This window comes from Mesocricetus auratus, unplaced genomic scaffold (genome assembly GCF_017639785.1).
Source record: "Mesocricetus auratus isolate SY011 unplaced genomic scaffold, BCM_Maur_2.0 Super-Scaffold_4256, whole genome shotgun sequence".
NCBI classification, from domain to species: Eukaryota; Metazoa; Chordata; class Mammalia; order Rodentia; family Cricetidae; genus Mesocricetus; species Mesocricetus auratus.
In genome coordinates this window covers 114,682,897-114,701,269 of record NW_024429182.1, presented here as the reverse complement: position 1 = coordinate 114,701,269, position 18,373 = coordinate 114,682,897, and the positions used below count along the sequence as shown (strand labels likewise).

Here is an 18,373-nt window from a genome sequence, read left to right as displayed (position 1 = left end):
ACTAGTCCAGTGATGACATTGGGAAGCTGTGCTTCAGGGTAGTGAGTGATTGGGTGGATCCCCCCATCCTCAGGGTATCATCCTGGCTCAGAGTGAACATGACTGGACCCCTCTAATGCTGGTCAAACATAGTATGTCTACAACTCTGGCTCTGCCTGATGAATTTGATAATTCTTGGACCCTTAATTGGCTGGACTTTTATTTACTGTACTTAAAAGGAGGGATGGTGAGCTTTAGAGGTCTCAGCCCATGGCCAGCTGGCTCCATTCTTTCTGTGTTATGTGACATGGAGCATCATGGTGGGACAGAGCTGCTGCCCTTGGGGTGATCAGAAAGGAGATTCAGGTTTGGGGGTTGAGGGGAAAGGGGAGAAGAGAGAGAGAAGGGGAGGAGAGTGAGCATGAGTGCCAGCCCCTGGACAAGATACAGAGTGAGATACAGCCTTACCCTCTCCCTTATCCCTCCAGTGACTATCTCTTCCAAACTAGGTTTAGTCTCCTACGAAGTCCCATAAGTTGGCAACTATATTGCTATCATCTCTGGATCAAAACCTCATATCCAGAGTCTGACACACTTGACATTGTTCCTGTTGGAAATTGGTGAACAGGTTAGAAATATGGCTTCAGGAAGAACATGGTAGCAGACAGCAGATCCATGGCTTCCTTCAAACACAAGTGGGGGATGTTTATGACATCCTTAGGAGGAGCTGGGATCTCAACCACAGCAGACACTGGCTTGGGTTCCACCTAATGGAGAAATTGACAAAGGAGCCAGTTATCGGATGTAATTATCATTCTTCCAATCAACCATGGTGGAGGATAGAGCCCAGGGCCACAGTCTTAAAATTTCACTTTCGATGACCTGAGCTGATGGATGCCACCTGGCTCCACCGAGCACCATGTATGGCACTGACACTGGGTGAGCAGCCTCACCTGACTTCAGACCACGAGAATCGGTTACTGCGCAGGGTAAGGCGCACTGCTAAGGGCAGGCTCCCGTCTCCTCTGTAGAAGGAGAGAATGGAATCAGGACTTGTAAGCACCCACTCTAAGGAAACGCATGGACAGAGGGGTGTGAGTGAGAGCAAGCGTTGGAAATGCTGTCTCCACCCGTGGTCACCTCCTGAGGATGCTTCTGATGCTTCTGTGGCACCAGGAATTCCAAGGCTCAAACCTGACCTCCAGGGGGCAGGTGGGCCACTGTCTCTAGCCCTCATCTCCCACTGTCATGGATAAAATACAACAAGAGAGGGGGCTGAAGAGATGGCTCAGAGGTTAAGAGCACTGACTGCTCTTCCAAAGGTCCTGAGTTCAATTCCCAGCAACCACATGGTGGCTCACAACCATCTATAATGAGACCTGGTGCCCTTTTCTGGCCAGCAGATATACATGTAGGCAGAATACTGTATACATAATAAATAAATAAATAAATTTAAAAAAGATACAACAAGAGCTCCAAAAGATAATATGTGTATGGATATTCACCATGTGAGAGCAGTGCCCATGGAGGCCAACGAGGGCAACAGATCCCCTGATCCTAGAGTTCCAAAGGGTTGTGAATACCATGTGGTTGCTGGGAGTCAAACCCTGGTCCTCTGGAAGAGCAGCTCGTGCTCTTAAGGGTTGAGCCATCTCTCCAGCCTGGAGACAGCAATTGATTACCAGCACATGTATAGAAAAAGTGTTTGCCAAAGTCCTGCCTGAGAGGAGCTTAGAATGGGGTGAACAGACTGTCTTTCCTGGGTCTCCAAGTATAGATTATATAAGTCTTTCTTGAGCTTTCTGGCTACTTAGACTTTTTTAGGATAGCTCACCCCCGTGTCCTCAAACTTACACTCTGTATACACTGCTCTCTCTTCAAACCATTATAAGCCTTCTCCAGCCTACATTCTTGTAACTGAGAAACCAGCCTGGCATCCCTACACATGTCCAGCTATATCTGAAATCTAAACCCAGAAGGTCAGCTGCACTTGGCATCTTTTGGGCTCTTTCATAGCCTGCTTTATTGAGGAGAACATTCCAGAACCAGAGTAGTTCAGGTATCCTGGTAGCTAGAGGTGCTCCCTCCATCTCCCAAGTGAGAGAACCCATCTTTGGAATGGAAGAAGGAAGGGATGGCATGGGACTTGGGTTTTCACTCCACCATTCCTAAGCAAGCCACACTGGTTTACTCATCTGCTTTAGGCGGGTTTGGGGACGGGGGAGTAGGGTGAGTGGCCTTAGCCCCATATTGCCTTTGCTGGTCTTGTTGGGAACAACTGCATTCAAGGCCTGGGGGATCTTCTTAGTTGAGGCCAAGGGACTCCATTACTCCTCAGGCAGCCGTTTAAGCCAGGAGTGGTGGCTCTCTTGACTCCCAGGGATCTTAGCCAGATTGTGGCTGGCATCCAGCATGGACCTCTGGAGAAGGGCTGTGTGCCCACCACAGTTTACTATGAGATAGGGCTGCAGCAGGCAGGGGGATGGCTCTGACGATTCGTTGCCAGTTCTTGGGAATGACACCTGAGCCATAGGTTTAACAACTCTGAGAAGTTTATTCCTTATAACTCAACATGATTAAATGTCAGCCTTTGATCTTAAAAGAAACCAGACACATTAAAATTTAAAAATATCTCTTCCAATCCAGAGAGGCCAGGCTCTTGCAAAACGCACTCGCTGACAGATCCCCCAGCCAGAGGCCTCCCTTCATCCACAGAACCAATGGAATTACTGGATTCCAGAGACCTTGGTTCTCATTGGTCCAGAGAAGTATTTTCTTTAGGTCTCCATGTGCTCATGCATGTGTATGGATGCGCATGTGCGTGTGAGCGTGAGTGGGTGTGTGTGTTTGTGTGCATGTGTGTGTCTCAGTGTGTCTTAGTGTATGTTTGTGTCTGTATGGTGTGTGTGTGTGTGTATGTTCATGTGTTTGTCTGTCTCAACAGTGTGTGTGTCTGTGTGTGCATGTGTCTGTCTCAGTGTATGTTTGTGTCTGTATGTGTGTGCAGGTGTTTGTCTCAGCAGTGTGTGTGTGTGTCTGCGTGTGAATGTGTCTGTCTCAATATGTGTGTGTCTGTGTGTGCATGTGTTTGTCTGTCTCAGCAGTGTGTGTGTGTGTCTGTGTGTGCATGTGTCTGTCTCAATTTGTGTGTGTGTGTGCATGTGTCAGTCTTAGTGTATGTTCGTGTCTGTATGTGTGTGTGTGTGCTTGTATCTGTCTGTCTCTGTGAGCGTTTGTATGTATGTGTGTACGTGTGCATAGGGAGACCACAGGCTGACTTTGAGTGTCTTCTGCAATCACTCCCCGCCTTACTTTTGGAACAGTCTCCCACTGAATCTGGAGCTTATCCATTTGGTTAGACTGGCTGCCAGCAAGCCCCAGGGATCTTCTGTCTCTACCTCTCCAGCACTGGGGTTACAGGTGCACACCACTGTACCAGTTTTTTTTAAATGCAGACTCCATGGATCTGACTCAGAGTCACTGGAAAAACATCTCTGTTTACAGCACACACTGAGAAGTCACTTGAATTACCCCATTTAATATAGAAGGTTGCCCTCATGGCAAGCATGGGCTTCAGCTATGAAAGAGACTTGCTTGCCAACTTCCAAAGATCTGCATTTATCCTTTCATGCCAATCACACTGTGGCTCCTAGGCATCTGGGTTGGGGTGTCACAGCCCATTTCTTCTCAGCTGCCCATTTCTATGGTCCTCTTGCAGACTGTTGAGCTAGAGGGCTTTTGTAAGCTATAGTCTTTTGACCCTCTTTAGGAAGCCCAGGTCTATTGTAGTCATGTTCAGATCCCATGAGTGTCCCTGAGGTCCCACAGCTCATGGTGACTCTAATCCCCTGGTATCTGTGATCTGCCTCCATCCCCAGGACCCAGATACTCCCAATAACCTCATATTCTGGTGCTTTTCCATTGATTTGCAACCAAAGAGAGGTTGCAATTAGATGTGTGCATAGGTGGCTCAGGTTCTTATGCAGTATTCATAGGTGGCTCAGGTTCTTTTGTTTGTTTGTTTTTTTCGAGGCAGGGTTTCTCTGTGGCTTTGGAGGCTGTCCTGGAACTAGCTCTTGTAGACCAGGCTGGTCTCGAACTCACAGAGATCCACCTGCCTCTGCCTCCCGAGTGCTGGGATTAAAGGCGTGAGCCACCAATGCCCAGCTGGCTCAGGTTCTTATGCAGTATTCATAGGTGGCTCAGGTTCTTATGCAGAGTCTGTACTGTTTGTTGCCTCCACAGACCAGCTCGGAGAAGGCCAGGGATGCATAGCATAGCGCTAAGGTGGCAGTTTGCTTCCACGAGTCTCAAGGCCACAGCTTCCATCCCCAGGAAATGGAGACTCTAGCAGTGCTACCTACTCTTAGCTTTCCCTTGGTTGGAGAAGAGAAGAAAGTGGTGCTATTCATTTTCTGGGCTCCTGTGACAAGTGTCCGTAAGCACTGTGGCTTAGAGAATACCAGTCCATTGTCTTCCAGTCTGGAGGTTGGAAATCCGGTGATGGGGTAGGGGTTGAGGGGGCTTGGCACCTCAAGAAAGGGGACTATGTCACCCCTTTCTAGTCTCTTTAGCTCCATGGCCCCTAGCTTGGCTTCCTTCATCTGCAAAGCCAGCAGCAGAGTGTCTTCAAGCTTTCCACTCTGATGGTCTTGTATTCTGTGCCTCCTGTCTCCCTCTCAAAAATTGTCGTGTGTGTGTGTGTGTGTGTGTGTGTGTGTGTGTGTATGTGTGTGTGTGGTGTGTGTGTCTGTGTGTGTCTGTGCATGTGTGCAGTGCTGTGTGTCTGTGTCTGTGTGTGTATGTGTGTGTCTGTGTGTGGTGTGTTTGTGTGTGTGTGTGTGTGTGTGTGTGTGTGTGTGTGTGTAAGACAGTCTAGTATAGTTCAGACTGGCCTCAAACTTGCTCTACAATGAGTATAACTCTTAACTCCTTGTTCTCCTGTGTCCACCTTTAAAGTGCTGAAGTTACTGTCACTACCTCCAGTTTAGGTAACCCTGGGATTTGAACCCAGGGCTCAGTGCATGCTAAGCCAGCATTCTACCGGCTGAGCTGCATTGTCAGTCCAAAAGCAGCTTGTAGTTAACATTGGGCCCCACTGGAAATGCAGGATACCACCTCATTTCAAGATTCCTAATTTAACTACCTGTCAAGTGCCTCTTGCGGCAGAGCATAGCATAGCACAGCTTTCACTCACAGATGAAGTCAATAGGCAGCTTTTCAAATTCTGTGATGTGACCAGTAGAAGATGTGTTTGACCTGGACTTTGGCTTTTGCAGGGCCCAAGTTTGTTGCTTTAGCATGGCTCTATCTTTCTTTTTTTTAAAGATTTATTTATTATGTATACAGTGCTCTACCTGCATGTGTCCCTGCAGGCCAGAAGAGGGCGCCAGATCTCATTAGGGATGGCTGTGAGCCACCATGTGGTTGCTGGGAATTGAACTCTGGACCTCTGGAAGAGCAGCCAGTGCTCTTAACCTCTGAGCCATCTCTCCAGCCCCCGGCTCTATCTTTCTAAGTGTTTAATTTGAGTTGTAGCCTTGGAAGCAGAGGCCATATCTGCTGGTTCCCAGCATACAGCTCCCATCCTGGAGTAGGGGTGGTGGTGGGGCTGGAAAGTTCTGGTTCCCAACAGTGATAGATAATCCAGTTTGGGTCTGACTTCCTTTCCACTCATCTAGTAACTACTCTCAGGGCTTTCCCTGGGTACCCACTGTTTGCAGGCACCACATGTCGTGCTGCTGCTGTCTGTCAAACGTTTAGGGGCTCTGGGTCCCATCGCCTCCCCAAAGTCAGCTATCAAGCAAAGGATTCCAAATGCAGCTCCAGCTGTCAGAGACACAGTTGGTGATCCCCATTTGCAGAAGGGTTAGTCATTTAGTTGCCTTTCACTGTCCTTTAAGTTTTGTAAATGGCAAGCTTAGTTCAGAGTGGGTACAAAACAGACTGTTATTACTAAAGACAGAGAGGCCATAGCAGTTCTTACTGAGTGTACAGCTTCAGCATTGCAAGGAAGCAGCACTGTTTATTAGCAGATTCTGCCATGATCATGTCAGGCTGTGGTGCTGGCCTTGTTCAAAAGTGTTCTTAAAAGCCAGGGAGGTGAAACTTGAGAAATCCTTAGGATTTTGCAGGGGCCAGGCTGTCCTTGTTTGGTTTATTGGGTTTTTGGAAATGGAAGGCCCGTGCTGCCTTTCTAGCCACAGAGCCTGCCAGGGCTTGTCTTAGTCATGTGCCCTGGCATTCCTGGCACGAGTGGGATCCACGTGTGTTGTAAACGCACACTAAACCCAGGTTTAAAATGAGAGGGTGGTAAAGGGCAGGCAGCTGAAAGAATTCTCAACAACACATGGACGCTTCATGGATCTGTGGAAGCAAGCGAGTCCCTGGTTGACTGTGCAGGGGGAGAGCAGGCGACAGAATGAGGAAGCAGCCAGATTTTGCTCCAGAGCTGGTTGGAATGCTGCGTAAGAGAATGCTGTCTTGGCAAAACCTGGGACACATAGTTTTGATTTGTATCTCTGTCCAGATCTGGAGTTCCAGAGATTTGTGGTGGGCATGGGGTGGATTGGGTTGGGAAATCTCCTCAGTCCTCTGGACCTTGCTATAGAAGTTTCCAGAAATAAACTTAATCCTTATTTGCTGTAGCGGTTCTTAAACCCACTCATAAGCAGGAATCTCTCAGGCCCCCTTCAGCTCTGCAGATCTTCTGGGTTTGTCAGTTTGTGGGAAAGAGGAACAGCGGAGTCTGCACCACTCATCCCTTTCTGCTGTGTGTTGCAGGGGAAAGGCTTTGTTGGGTGGTGACAGAAATGCAGGAACAAACAATTCTGCCCTGGAGCAGGTGTGACCTGCCTGCTGCCCCTGCTTTCTCTGATCATGGCTTCATTGACTTTGTTTCTTGGTCTGACTTAACTAGAAAGCACTCACAGAGACATGCCACTAAGAAAGCTCATCTATTAAGCATTGGTTTCACTTACAGTTGGGAAAGCTCTCTCCCACTGTGGTGGTTTGAAAAAAAGTGGCCCCCAAAGGGAGTGACACTATTAGGAGGTATGTCTTTGCTGGAATAGGTATGGCTTTACTGAAGGAAATGTGTCATTGTGGAAGTGGGCTTTGAGGTCTCATATATGCTCAAGCCCAGTGTCTCAGACCACTTCCTGTGCTTGTGAGTCAAGACATAAGAACTCTCAGCTCCTTCTCTAGCACTATGTCTGCCTGCACGCTGCCCTGCTTCCCGCCTTAACGATAATGGACTAAACCTCTGAACTGTAAGTGAGCCACCATGATTAAATGTTTCTTTATAAGAGTTGCTGTGCGCATGTCTCCTCACAGCAATAAAACGCTAACTAAGCCACCTGCCATCTTCAGATCCATGTGTTTTAGAGCATTGAAAACATCTGTAAGAATATCATCCTATAACTGCAAAATCGTGCTTGGTTGGAATTACAGCGGATTCATGACCACAAATCAATTTGACAGTGTTTTTCCAGCTTCTCCAGCCCCGTATGTGACCCTCATCATGATTGTAGGTCTCCGAGATGGGATGAGATGGACTGGACCAGGGCTGAGGCTGCCCTACAGAGCTGAGCTGTTGTTACCAGGTTTCCTGTTTGCTCTGGATATCCCAATGGCTCTGGCCAGCATGAAGTAACTTTGCATTTCTGTCACAGGTAGAGCAGGTCAGCCAGCTGGCCGTGTTTGTAGAGGCAGCATTAGACTATCACAGGCAGTCCACAGACATCCTCAAGGAGCTACAGAAGAAGCTAGAGTTGCGGTAAGCACTTTTGCTTTGCTTAGGCAGGGGGCTGCCGAGTGCAGCCACTCTCTGTCCTCCGGCCCCTTCTGACCCATTCTGTTTGGAATTCTGTGTAGCTGGCTTTCAGGTTGAGTGTGAGATGAGGCTAAGATAATATGTATGTGGCTTGGGACAAGAGGGCAGAATGGGGTAAAGGGCTGGAATGACTCCTCCTATTTCTTTTTATTAATACCCCCTTGTTTGTGACCCTGTGTAGAACATGCAAGCACTGTGGCTTGCCTGTCTGAGAAGTGGCTCCTGTGGCTTCCATGCTGATAGACAAAGGTTCATTCTGCTGAGAGAGTCAGACACTCAGAACTACGTAAAAATGTTATCAGGCTGTGCTCCTATGACCCACTCTAGAAAGAGTCAGTGATAGCCTCTGAAAAAAGAAATACTGTTCTCTGCCTTGGGACTTTGCACTCCCTACTTTCTGAAAGTCAGTCATATCATTTACAGTGTGCACAGTAGCCCCATTAATCAAATTATTGGGCTAAGTCTACACCATGTTTTGACTAGGCTTTATAACAGAAAATTGTTTTACATAGGATTATAGTAATGGATAAATTTGGAGAGCCTTTTGCTTCAGTAGGGGCTGTAGTTACAGAAGGGAAGTTGTTGCTGCAGCACCCACTTCTGTAGGCAGGTGGCCTTCTAGGTGTCATCCGAACATATTTGGATGGTCCCCTCTCCAGCAGAGAGGAAAGAAGGCAGCTAGCCTAGGGCAGTGTCTGCTAAGCCTCAGGGATATTATGAGGACATTCTTCCAGATGAATTTCGGCTAGAAACTAAAGTACATGAAGGAAGAACTAACTGCACACATGTCATGTCCCTGACACTTAGGGCGCTCAGAAGTCAGTGTACACAATCCTTGTTCTCACAAGCCCATTGGGTCTGGTGGTCTTCAAGAAAGTCAAAGGCCTGTGGTGGCTCTGCTGTCTGGGACAAAGGTCTGACTTGGCCTTTCCCATGTGTGTTACAGAATAACTTACGCCTCCAAAACCCCCAAGCGAGAATACGTGTCAAAGCCTGTGAACACGGGTCCCAGTGACGTCAATGGAGTCTCCACCAGCAAGTCATCAAAGATGTCAGGTAAGTTAGCCATCTGAAGTGTGCCCAGTGGGTCTCCAGCTAGGTGCTTTCATCCTTGTATGTTGGTGAGGCTATTGGTGGGAATGCACTGAGAAACTAGTGGGCATTCCTTGGTCAATTGATGAGTTCTCCCCTTTTCCCAGTTCCAATTGTCAGGTGTTCAGATTTTGAAAACCTGTACTGGGAAGAAGTCCCTTGTATACTAATGCCTTCTAGTGTGGCTGTTAGACATCCCCTTGGCTAAAGACCCATAGCTGCTATGTTATCTTCTATATTTAAAGGTCTATACCTTTAAAATAGCTTCCCACTTGTTAGAAAGTTTTAGTGTTCTCCAAGGGCCTGAGATGGGCCTGACACCACCTCAAGTACTGTACTGTTAGATGTTAAATAGGAGCAAGAGTAAAATGAACTGGGGAAAAATTCAAATGATGTATATTTTCCTATAGTCTCTATAGGATTTCCAACTCCATCTGATTTCCTCCCTAGACATAGCCTCTCCTAATGACTGAGTATGTCTATTGTCCTGTCTGTAGCTGGCACATGTATTTCACATATAATGTAGTCTTATTTTTTGTTTTGTAGTTACAATACAATTTTGTATTGCTCTACAATTCCCCCCCAAATGCATTGCTCTTTCTTGTAGTTATTTGCATTTTGTACATAAGCCTCTCCCACTGTGTTTAGCAATTTCATGTTTTTGCATGACCACTATTAACTGCTGCAGTGACCGCTATTACTCCCTTATCTGCCTCAATATATAACTGAGTAAGACTGTCACTGTCTAGAAATGAAATTGCTGAGTCAGCAAGAAAGTAAGGATTGGATGTGGGAATGTGCCACTGGTGTTTAAATGATGGTGGACATTGCCAAGCGACACTCCAAAATTGCTGCACTATTAGGTCAGTATGTGCCAGATCTCAATTTCTGTCAAACATTTCTATATAAACAAAATTTAACCTTTCTGAAATCACTAGATTAGACATTTTTCTGTTTTAATTGATCGCTAAGTTGTTCTATTCTAGAAAATTTGCCTTGCCTTTGTGATTTGTAGGAAATCTTTTTTATGGGTTATTAATAGCTTTCTTTTCTCAGTTTGTCACTTATCCTCAAACTTTGGGATGTGCTTTTGTTTTTGTTTTATTTGCCTTGTTTGATTTTGTTTTGAGGACGTAGGCACTCTTATTTTGGTGTAGACAACTTTATCAATATTTTTGTTTATGATTTGTACATTTTATGCCCTGCTGAGAAGTCTTCCTTTCCATGGGATTATCCTACTAAGGTTAGGTCTTTGTCATCTGGAGTTTATTTTTGTAAACAATGAAACTGTCAAGCCACCAGAGTGGCTGCACCATCTCATGTTCCCACCAGGCAGGTGTGTGATCTGTCTCTCCTCATCTGTGCCAGCGTTTTCTGTTGCTTTTATTTTAGCCACATTGATGCTGATGCAGAGAAGCAGGCACCTGTCTGCTGTACACGTTTGCTGTGGAATATTGCTTTAATTATGTAAGGATGTGTTACATTTGTTTGTTTCAGGGTATTGTTTTAACTGTGTAAGGATGTGTTACATTTGTTTGTTTCAGGGTATTGTTTTAACTGTGTAAGGATGTGTTACATTTGTTTGTTTCAGGGTATTGCTTTAACTGTGTAAGGATGTGTTAAACTATTTATGCTGCATTTGTTTAACAATATAAAGATGTGTTGCTGCTTTACTTTGTCTTCCTTAGGTTCCTGATTGGTCTGATAAAAAGCTGACCGGTCAATAGCTAGGCAGTAGAGGGATAGCAGGGGCTGGCAGGCAGAGAGAATAAGTAGTCGTAGGAGTCTAGGATAGAAAGGAGAGAGAGAAGAGAGCATGAGGGAGAGAGGGAGACACCTGGAGCCAGCCAAGCAGCTGCCAAACAGCCAGGCACAGAGTAGGACACACAGAATGCAAGAAAGGTAAAAAGCCCCGAGGCAAAGTGTAGATAAAGAGAAACAGGTTCAATCAAGTTGTCAGAGCTATTGGGACAAGCAAAAGATAAGGCCGAGCATTGATAGCTAATAATAAGTCTCTGTGTCATGACTTGAGAGTGGCTAGGTGGCCCAGAGAAAGCCTGCTGCATGTGCTTTTGTGGATGAGATGTCTCTTCCCATCTTCACCCATTTTATAATTGAATTATTTCTATTTCTACTGCTGAGCTGTGTCAGTTCTTTACATAGGTCAAATAGAAGGCCTTTGAAATACATATAGTTTTCAGCGTATTCTCAATCTTTTTATGAGCTCTTTACAGGTCTGAACTTTTAATCATGGCGTACTATGTTTCAGGTTTTTTCTCTTATAAACTGTGCATCTGGTGTGGAGTGTTGAGTATTCTCTGCCTTGAATGCTGAAGGTATTTCTCCCAACCTTGTTCTGAAGTTCTCCATCTGTACAGAGTTTCTGTTTACACAGGTGTGAGACTTGGGTTGACATTCGTTTGCTTTGCTCCCTGATGTCCAGGTGTTCATTTTGGAACACACATGACCATGGAAGCTGAGGTCTGAGTTTTCTCTAACATTGAAACACATGTTTTCTTTCATTGAAAAATCAAAACTATCAGGTTAATCTGCATATATTTTTAAAAGAAAATTGCACTCAAGGGGTACAGCCATGACAAACAGCAGCCCCCTTTCCATCCTGACTCATTCCCTGCTCCCAGAAGCCTCTTCCACTTGTTTGCTACTTGTTTGACATTTAACTCTATAGTTCAGAACACCAAGTGTGGATTATTCTTATTTTGTTTTGAGTCCCTCATGTTTCCTGATATGGAAGCTGAGGCCTTTATTCTTTCTGTCTCCAATACACTCTCTGCCTGTCCAGTTATCATCACCATTTAAGAAAATATTCACATTACAAATATGACTTCCTTCATTTGGGAGTCTTAAAAATGCCTCCTCCCTCTTCTGCTGTTTCTTTAAATGCAATTGTCTGTTTCCCATTGAAGTTACAGTCTCCACTGATCTGTTGTACATGGAAGCTGGGTATCAGGGAAGTGGGTGTATGTGGCTCTCTCTCTCTCTGTGTCTCTGTCTCTCTGTCTCTGTCTCTCTGTCTCTCTCTCTCTCTGTCTCTCTTGTCCTATTTCCATAGTTTTCTTTCAAACTCCTACACCTCCGGGCCAGGCTGGACTAACAATCACAACAGGATTCTTCCTGTCTCTTCTGTATTGTTTGTTTACAAATTCTGTCTGGTGGTCTTCTGCACATCAGAATCAAAAATTTGTTTTTATTTTATGTGTTGAGTGTTTTGCCTGCTTGTATGTATGCACTCCATGTATACGCAGTACCTGTGAAGTCCAGAAAAGGGTATCAGATCCCTGAAACTGGAGTTACAGTTGTGTGCAACTGTGTAGGTGCTGTAAACTGTCTCCTGCAAGAATAACTACTACTTTCAAGCATGGAACCACCTTTTCAACCCCTACATATCACTAAAAACAAAGCAGATAGTTCTGTAGTCTCAGTGCAGACCTCTACTTCATAATCTATAACAATGATTTGTAGTATCATGAGTAGAAAAATCATCTTCCCAGAGCTGGGTAAGCATGAGGACTGGAGTCTGGATTTCCAGTATCCATGCCATCCATGCGAATTCCAGGTGGGCATCTCCACCTAATGTCCCAGGCTTTAGGAGACAGACACAGAGTCTTCAGGGCTAGCTGGCTAGCTAGATCACCTAGCTAAATGGGTGAGGTACGGGTTCACATGAGAGATGCTGCCTCCATATACAAGGTGAAGAGTAATTGAGGAAGATACCCGATGGCTCTGGCCTCCACTGGCATGCATGCAGGTATGCAGTGCACCCCCAAGTATACTCACACCTATGAGAACATGCATACACACATGCACACACACACACACACGCACGCACGCACGTATGCACGCACAGAGAAAGAGAAAAATATAGTGTTCTCAGCAGTGTCACCTGGTGTGTCATGGCCACGCCTCTGTCGTCTCACAGCTTCTTGCATCCAGGCACTGCAGCTTTGTATCTTGGGGCCAGGCCACATTTTTCCTGTCTTTGGGCTTTGTTTCTTACCATTGTTGGCTTCCTAGTTTCTTTGTATTTCCAGGTGAATTTTAGCATTAGCTTTTCTATCACCACAAAAAGAGCACATTCTGATTTTAATTTTGTTTGGATCCAATCTACAGATCATTGAAGAGGGGGAGCCAATGGCCTAATCCTATAGAATGTTCTGATCTTGATCACAAACCACTCATTTTTCTCAGCAGTGTTTTGTATTGATTACAAAAGTGTCCAAAAGAAGAAGCTTAAGAGGAGGTGGCTTCCTTTTGTCTCAGGTTTTAAGGAAGGTTATAGTCCCCACGCTGCTGTGACAGAGACAGACAGATCCCTGGGGCTCCAGGTCAGTAATAGATCCTGTCTAAAAAAAAAACGGAGGGATGGCTCCAGAGGAATGACACCTAAGAATGACTTTGTCACCCACAAGTCTGTTCACATAGGTGTCACGTGAACATGACCCTTCCTCTCACAAGAAATGATTCACATTCTCTCTAACATATTTCTTCTTCCCCAGTCACTGTTTTTTCCCAAATAGTTCATTTTTACCTTTAACACCCTGAGACTGTCTTATGGTCCAGAACATGACCCATCTTGGCTCTGTGTGGCCCTGGAAATAATCTGTTTCACTCTTGCTGGTTGTTCTGTTAAGCAGCAGGCCAGGTTAGGGCGATTTCCCGGCTGATGTTTGTCTTTTCCTGTTAATTTGTGAGTAAGAAGCATTGAGGAATGGCAGTGGTGGGTGTGTCTTGTTGAATCAGAACACTGGGAAGGCGGGTCCCATTCCTTCCTTCTCCCTCCATCCTCACTGATCCTTTTAGCCAGTTACTCACGTTGTTTATGAGTGTGGGGTATCTATTACCTTAAACCCTTTTTCCCCTCAGACCTCCACTTGTAAACTTCTGTTATTTACTATTACTGCTGTTTTGAGACAGGGTCTCACTTATACAGACCGAATGCAGAATTATTATGCAGCTGAGGAAGGCTCCTTGCTCCTGCTGCCCCCACCTCCCAAGTGCTGGGACTACAGGTCTTTGATCACCCGTGCGGCTTTGGGCTCTTCTTGTGCGCTCCTGTTCCCTCTTTCCTTCCACAGCTGCACTCTGAGGATGTCTCTCTTTGTGGCCTTATTATCTGTACCCATTCATTTATGCTTCACTTTATGTAGCACAACTGCCAAATTTTTTCAATTGTATTAGTTTTCTGTTAGCTTCTCAACCAACTGTCATGCATTTTGTGACACAACGCTGCATGTTTCTTCCTTATCCTGCAGTTCTGGAGACCTATCCAGATGTTAGTATTTTTTCTGGAAGCTCTAGGAGAGGATCCATGCTTTGTCTTTTCTGCTCTCTGGAGGCCACATATATTCCTTGGCTTGTGGCCTCTTGCTTCATTGTCAAAGCTAGTGACAGAGGACTTATCTCCCTTTGACTCTGGCCAGGAGTACAGACATGTGCCATCACGCCAGGTTTATAGGGTGCTGCGAGTGAACCCAACACTTCCTGCATATTAGGCAAGAGCTCTACCAAGTGAGATATGTCTCTGGCCCCTTAACTATATTTTTAAAGGTGATGTGTATGCACATATGTGTGTAGGTGCTTGCAGAGACCAGAAGAGGGCATCAGGAGCATCTGGGTACTAGGATCTAAACCTGTCTCTGCCCCTCTGTGCTAGGCTTACAGGCATATGCTGCCACACATAGTGTTTGTTTGTTTGTTTTTCTGGATATCTGTACTCAGTACCTCATGCTGTTACAGCAGGCAGGCTTTTTACACCCTGAGCCATCTCCCAAGCCCTGAAATATTTTTAATGTCCAATGTTAACTTAGCAGCTGGACCTCCAGTTAAAAGTTTTCTTCAGCAAAGGTGTCTAGCTGGACTTGAGCTAAACTAATTCTCGCTGTACTTATTTCAGGGTTCCAGTCTGAAGCTGTAGCTTATAGAATGTTGTGCCAGTTTTCAATTTATGTTGTGGTATAATGCTTTCAAATTTCAATGATTTAAATGGCATTACCTTATTACGAGCATCATTCTCAGACCAGTTCTGTCAAGATTTTGTTATCAGGATAACACAAAACTCCATTAAACAAATAAAAAAGACTACCATGCACAGCATCCTAAGGCTTTCATGTTGTACAGTGATTGGGAAGAATAGTCCAAGAGGAGGGGATTTCTCTGTGTAACTGCTCTGGCTGTCCTGGAACTTGTTCTGTAGACCAGGCCAGGCTGGCCTTGAACTCACAGAGATCCTTCTGCCTCTGCCTCCCAAGTGCTGGGATTAAAGGCATGCGCCACCACTGCTTGGCCTGTCACAGTTCAATTCCATCAAACCCAAAGTGAACTTTTGCCTGTGTGTTCACAGAAATTATGGATGCCAGAACCATGGTCCCCCCCTTAGACACAGCACCTCAGACAGCTTGATGTCTTTCCTTCTTGTCAGATCCATGTTCCCCTGGCTTAGCTTATAGAGGCTGACTTGAGGCCACTTGAAGCAATGGATTTGATCATGCCTGGGGTTCTTTGGGTTAGTTAGTTCTCTGAGAGGTATTTGAAACAGTGGCTTGCTTACCTTCAGTTCTATAGGACTCTTGAAGCAGAAAGCTTTCCTAACATCTGACTCTCAACCTCTGCTCTCTCTTGGTGTCTTTACTCACAGACTAGGTGATCCTCAGCCTCCTAGGCTAACTCCCCAGCTTCTACAGGGAGTCACTAATGTGCACGAGCATCTTAGTTTTACCAATGTTCTTTTGTAGAGTTCCTGGTGTGTGGTCTGCTTTCAAGGTTGTCAATGTGAACCTTGGATCACATGCTTTGCTGTGACTTCATGGACGTCATAGGCTCTCAAGCCTATTTCACATGATTCTCTCCATCGATGCCTTCTGAGCCATTGTCTCTGGCTGCAGGTTTTACTGTGCCGATGCCTGGCTTCTGGTAACAGTTCCTACACTGAGGTAATAGTAGCCACCTTTCCCAAGACCTGGAGAGATGAAGGGGGGAAACCTAGGCATAGAGCTTCTCCTTAAAGAATTGAGTGTAAATGACTCATGTTAACTCCCTCATTTCCCATTGGCCAGGACTTAGTCACATGACACATCCAGCTGAAGACCCAGATCATACCCGTAATTCTATCACCATGGAAGAGGAAGAGGAAGAGGAAGGATTGGGTAGACAGTGTGCAGCTCCCACATGCATGTCCTAGAAAGTTACTGGAAGAAAAGGTCTGCTCTGTCACTCAGGGCCTTGTGTTGGGGTCTGCAGACTCCATTTCTGTTCAAATGTGGCACTTGGGCACAATCTCCCAAGCGCTGCTGAATCATGCATTAGAATCACTTAGGTGTGGGCAGACATGTTGGTAGAGGGCCAGAAAGTAAATATGTTTGACTTATGCTCTCTCCAGGGCCACGTAGTCCCTGTAACAGCTACTGAACTTTGTTGTTGTATCATTGAACATGCCACAGAGGAGTGAATGAGTATAACTGGGTTTTGTTTCCACGTTATTCAGTTTATGACCCGCAGTTTGCTAAACCCTGACTCGACTTCTTGGGAAATCAGTGTAGCTCTGTCTGTCAAGTGTCTGTGCACTTCAGTGGCCTCACTCCTGGAAACACATCCTAGAGACAGAATTTAGGCATAGACTTTTCTTTCTACCTGGTGAATAGTCTCTGAGAAGTTGTATATGGAAACAACCTGGTGGCTAGTTATTTATTGGTAGACACTTTGTTGGTAGTTGGATAACAATAAGTAGGTTTTGATAGATTAAATGAGATACTATGCATCTATTTAAATGTCATGATGTGTGGATTATACAGAGCCATGGGCAGGTACAAAGTTAAATAGAAAAGAAAAATAAAGTTAAGTGCATCCCATGACTGTATGGTAATAAACACAGCAGCATGTAGGCTAAGCTAAGCTATGGGCAATATTTATCTGTTTTGAAGATATCTTTAAAATTATAGTTTAACAACACATATTTGAGTAAATACAAATCTCCCATTGGGAAGGTCAGTGACTTTGAAGATTTGGCATGGCAGCTTTAAGGAGATCTCAAACCCTGTTAAACACCACACTTTCTCCCTGCCAGGAACCTCACTGCACCTTGGGCTGTCTGTGGGGATATTCTGCATCCTGCTCAGCCGGGCCAGTCCCAATGTGTGTCTGTTGCCCTATGTCTGCCTCCCTGTCTCAGAACTCTGGTTGTTTGGATGAAATGTACATTTTATGATTTACCTATTTCTGGCCTGAAATGAATCTTTACTCTGAATACAGATTTCTCTGGACACCATTTCAAGCTTTCTGTTTAGAAAATGGTGGATATAAACAAATGAACTAAAACTTTGGAAATGGGTACAATCCCAGCCTTCACCTCCAGTGTATTATCTTTGGGCAGAGCAGACCCCAGCCATCAGGCTAGTTCCGGCCTTGCCTTCCACCCTTCCAGCATGCACCCAACAAGGGCTTTGTTCTTGGAGACAGGATTCCAGGATCTTGGATACAGTTCACCCAGAACATCATTTCTTACTGGCTGTGAGACTGGACCCGGCTTGCTTTTGTTCCAGTCTCAGAGTGGCAATATGGAGACTATAGAGTTGTGTGAGAAAAGAAGTATTTGAATTAAATGTCAGGGAGAGGTGTAGGGTCCCCAGCATTGGAGTGCCTGCAATACATCAGTGTCACCATCTGATGCTTTGTGCACAGGCCTCCTTTCTTCCTCACTAATGTAGAGTGATAATGATAATAAAACCGCAGTAAATGGTAATGATGGTAGCACCTGCACCATAGTATGGCATTAGGTTAGATAGTCTGTTACACACGTGCAGCTCTGATACTGATGTACCCCATTTTACAAATAAGTAAGGGAACTCTCAGGGAGGCCAAGAGGGAATTCTCCATAGGTCACACAATCGGTAGGTAGCAGTAATAGATACCTTCCCTCGTAGATGTCCTATTTTATATTTCATTAAGAAGGGATACTTGAGGAGGGCGCGATGGCTCAGTTGGTAAAATGCTTGCCATGCCAGCATGAGGACCTAAGTTCAGACCCTCAGTGCCCACATGAAAACACAGGGGCAGCACTCGTAAGTTCAGACCCTCAGTGCCCACATGAAAACACAGGGGCAGCACTCGTAAGTTCAGACCCTCAGTGCCCACATGAAAACACAGGGGCAGCAGTGTGCACTCGTAAGCCTCAGTGCCCACATGAAAACACAGGTGCAGCAGTGTGCACTCGTAAGTTCAGACCCTCAGTGCCCACATGAAAACACAGGGGCAGCAGTGTGCACTCGTAAGCCTCAGTGCCCACATGAAAACACAGGTGCAGCAGTGTGCACTCGTAAGTTCAGACCCTCAGTGCCCACATGAAAACACAGGGGCAGCAGTGTGCACTCGTAAGTTCAGACCCTCAGTGCCCACATGAAAACACAGGTGCAGCAGTGTGCACTCGTAAGTTCAGACCCTCAGTGCCCACATGAA

General features: G+C 45.6%; 1 protein-coding gene across 6 annotated transcripts in view; it reads left to right on the top strand.

The window, feature by feature from the left end:
* The window catches only part of Sh3gl3 (SH3 domain containing GRB2 like 3, endophilin A3), a 139,447-nt gene that overhangs the window by 106,599 nt on the left and 14,475 nt on the right, over positions 1-18,373 (top strand). For all 6 annotated transcript variants that reach the window (XM_005077844.4, XM_040729233.1, XM_040729218.1 and 3 more), the window contains 2 exons: positions 7,653-7,756; positions 8,760-8,869. In XM_005077844.4, the coding sequence (XP_005077901.2) occupies positions 7,653-7,756; positions 8,760-8,869 (214 nt within the window). The remainder of the gene's footprint in view (positions 1-7,652; positions 7,757-8,759; positions 8,870-18,373) is intronic.